Source organism: Chionomys nivalis, chromosome 8 (genome assembly GCF_950005125.1).
Source record: "Chionomys nivalis chromosome 8, mChiNiv1.1, whole genome shotgun sequence".
Taxonomy (NCBI): domain Eukaryota; kingdom Metazoa; phylum Chordata; class Mammalia; order Rodentia; family Cricetidae; genus Chionomys; species Chionomys nivalis.
This window is the reverse complement of record NC_080093.1, coordinates 94383215-94386840: the sequence shown is the minus strand read 5'-3', so window position 1 is coordinate 94386840 and position 3626 is coordinate 94383215. Positions and strand designations below refer to the sequence as shown.

The 3626-nt window shown below is 41.0% G+C and overlaps 1 protein-coding gene across 1 annotated transcript; it reads left to right on the top strand.

Moving 5' to 3' along the window:
- The first annotated feature begins 2195 nt into the window (after positions 1-2195).
- On the top strand, positions 2196-3146 carry LOC130880190 (olfactory receptor 51F2-like). Its single transcript, XM_057779126.1, has one exon. The coding sequence runs from the start codon at positions 2196-2198 to the stop codon at positions 3144-3146; it is 951 nt and encodes a 316-aa protein (XP_057635109.1).
- The last annotated feature ends 480 nt before the right edge of the window (positions 3147-3626 follow it).

Here is a 3626-nt window from a genome sequence, read left to right as displayed (position 1 = left end):
CCAATTTTTTTTCCTGTCTTTTAGGGCAGTTTCAGCATGTGATTTGTTTTTTTTTTTTCTTATTTTGAATTACAGATCACATCATTTATATTTGCTGTTAAACTACATGCACATCCAAAGCTGACTGGAGAGACAGACAGCAGTGTGCTCTGCAAAGTAGCAACAGAACGCTGATTAACTTATAGCCATGCATACAGGGCAGTGGGTTTCATTGTGATGTTTCATGTCATCACTGTGGTTTGTTCACATTCACTTGTTTGCTTCTTATATCTCAGCCAGCCTCTTTATAATACATATATGTATATTACATGCTCAAATATATCCAGATGCTAGGTATTGGTGGTGCTCGCCTTTAATCCTGGCAGTTGTGGGTGTGTCTGAGTTCAAGGTCAGCCTGGTTTACAGAGTGAGTTCCAGGACAGTCACAGAGAAACACTTTGTGTAGCACATGAACCAACAAACAAACAAAACCCATCAAAACAAAAAGTCATGCATGTATGTATTTTTGCGTAAATTCCAAGTGTAAGAGAAAATGTGTCGTTCTGAATGTCTTATTTTTTAACATGAGGATTTCCAATTATAGTCATTTCTGTGAAAATAGCATCATTATGATATTTGTGGCTGAATAAAGCTCCTTTGTAATGCTGGAGACGGCGCAGCAGTTACAAGCACACACGGCTTTGTAGAGACTCTGGGTTCAGGTTCACTGGCCTGTTGCTCCAGCTCCTGGGGAACCCATCACCTCAGGCTTCAGTGGTCACCTGTACTCATGTACACAAACCCATCCTCTCCTCTCTCTCTCTCTCTCTCTCTCTCTCTCTCTTTCTCTCTCTCTCGCACGCACGCACACACGCACGCACGCACACACACACACACGCACAGACATAAACACACCCCAAAATAATTCAAATGATGAATAATCAAAAACTCAGTTATGCACGTATGATGTGGGAGCAGGGGCTTGACCTACGTGTCTGAAAACTGGAAGAATGAATTAGAAACAAATATGATTACAGATTAAAAAGAGCTTAAATGAGGAAGAAACTCATGGGGAAAACATTGCCCAGTCATACTTAGATAATATTTCTGTTGCTCATTTGTCTGATAGAAAGGGAATAGGTCTGTAGAGACATGTAGGAAACGACATAGGAAAAAGGATTTCATAACCTTAAACTTTAATTTATTACCTAGCGGCAAACAACTATCAGCAGAACTCTACTGAGATATCCACAGACGTTGGCTAGCCTAATCGTCACAGAATCCCACGGGTCAGGGGTAACTCTGTCCTGTTAGGGATGAGGAAACTGAGGCACAGTGCGGCGCAGCCATTTGTCGCAGGGCAAATGTCAGAGCATCTGAACCCACTCACAGTTTACAGCATTCAATCGGAAGAACTTGGCTTACAATGCAGCATAAAAATTCACAATACAAATTTTACTAAATTTATACTGAGCATTCCCCATATTCTATTCTGGTTGTGTGTCCTAATTCCTCATACATACACTATGTTTGAAACTGCTCAGGTACAGATGAGTTTTTAACATTGTAAATGGACCATAAGAATCATTGCATTTGCTGCTTGCTATTTATATGAAATTCCATAGCTATTTAAATTGATTGCTACTTTCATTTAGGAGAAAATAAGCAAACATCTCAGTTATTATTTATCAAATTTGTGAATATAAATAACATGGAATCCTCATCTTTTTATGTTATTATTTGCAGTGTTTGTATAATCAGAGGGTTTCAGCACGGCACAGCCATGCAGGCACACAGTGTATTTTAATCAGATTCTCTGTGTAACTGCCTTCTCTTTGCTGCTGCTCTAGTCACAGCCCCTAAGATACACATCTTATGCTCTGCCTTAGGCATTCATGTTTCTAGACATGCTTCCACAGGGGAGAGAACACATGTGGTTTACGCCTTTCTGAGTCTGGCTTAATTCACTTAATATATTATTTTCGTATAAAGTGTCATTCTTACGTAATTCTTCATTTCTTGACTTTGGCCCCTTAAAGGAGTATTCTCAGTTGATTCCCCAGTTTTCTTCCTCCATTTTGATAAGCTATTTCAACAGCTATTATCTTTCAGAAATGTTTACTAGTGAAGTGATCAACTTTGGACTAAGTGCATCACAAATCAATCTATATTATCATTGCAGGATACTTAACTGAAAATACTGATTTGAATTCAATATGTCAACTCTCCAGAACACCTCATCTTCTTCCATCATTTTCCTGCTCACCGGTGTGCCTGGGCTGGAAGCCTACCACACCTGGATCTCCATCCCCTTCTGCTTTCTCTACACAACTGCCCTCTCAGGGAACAGCCTGATTCTCTTCGCCATTATCACTCAGCCCAGCCTCCACGAGCCCATGTATTATTTCCTCTCCATGCTGTCCACCGCTGACCTCGGACTGTCCGTATCCACTCTGGCCACCATGCTGGGAATATTCTGGTTCAATGCCAGGGAGATCAGCTTCAATGCCTGCTTGTCACAGATGTTCTTCATCCAACTCTTCACTGTCATGGAATCCTCAGTGCTGCTGGCCATGGCTTTTGATCGCTATGTGGCCATCTCCAATCCTCTTAGATATGCCTCTGTCTTAACTGATCTTAAAGTAGTAGCGATTGGGGCAGCAATTGTTGTGCGCGGAACGCTGATCCAGACTCCCCTGGCAGTGCTCCTGAAAAGACTGTCCTACTGCAGCAGCCATGTGCTCCGCCACTCCTACTGCTTCCACCCCGATGTCATGAAGCTCTCATGCACAGACACCAGGGTCAACAGCGCGCTTGGGCTCACTGCCCTGATCTCCACTGCTGGAGTGGACTCTGTCTTCATCATCCTTTCCTATGTCTTGATCATTAGAACTGTTATAAGCATTGCTTCCCCAGAGGAGAGGAAGAAAGCCTTAAGCACGTGTATCTCCCATATTGGGGCTGTGGCTGTGTTCTATATTCCACTGCTCAGTCTGTCCTTTGTCCACAGATTTGCGAAACGAGCCCCACCCTATGTCCATACTCTGGTTGCCAATGCTTACTTACTGACTCCTCCTGTCCTGAACCCCATCATCTACAGTGTGAAGACCAAGCAGATACGCAAGGCTGTGCTGAAAGTTCTTCGTTCCAGCATGGCAAAGAGCTAGACAGTCATTTCATATGTTTTCTGTTCTTTGTCACTCTGTGGACGAGGCACCTTTTAGGAGATTACAATGATGAAAACCATACTTGTTTTGATAGTTACCTAAGTGATAGACTTATTTGCAAGAAGGATTGTATGATCCAAGAGAGACTAAACTGCAGATTTTCAAACATATCAGTGTTCCCTAAAATATCATGATAATATTGATGTCTTGTATTTAGGATTAAAGATTTCAATAATGTTGATAACAATGTCGCAATAAAGGCTTTCAATATGAATTTATCACTTATTTAATTGGAAAAGGCTATGTGTCTGCTTATTGATTTAAATTTCTTCCTTATTGAAAGAAGTAGCATCACTTCTATTCTAATTTAGATTAGTATGTATTATCATTCCAAATTACCAGATGTTATCACCTTGATGCCTGTCCTTGTCCATTATTACTTAATTGTATAAATATCCTTACTTTGTTTTTATTTCTGAG

Bases quoted from the DNA above. Each gene is read 5' to 3' on its own strand.
- LOC130880190 (XM_057779126.1), top strand. From the start codon at position 2,196: ATGTCAACTCTCCAGAACACCTCATCTTCTTCCATCATTTTCCTGCTC.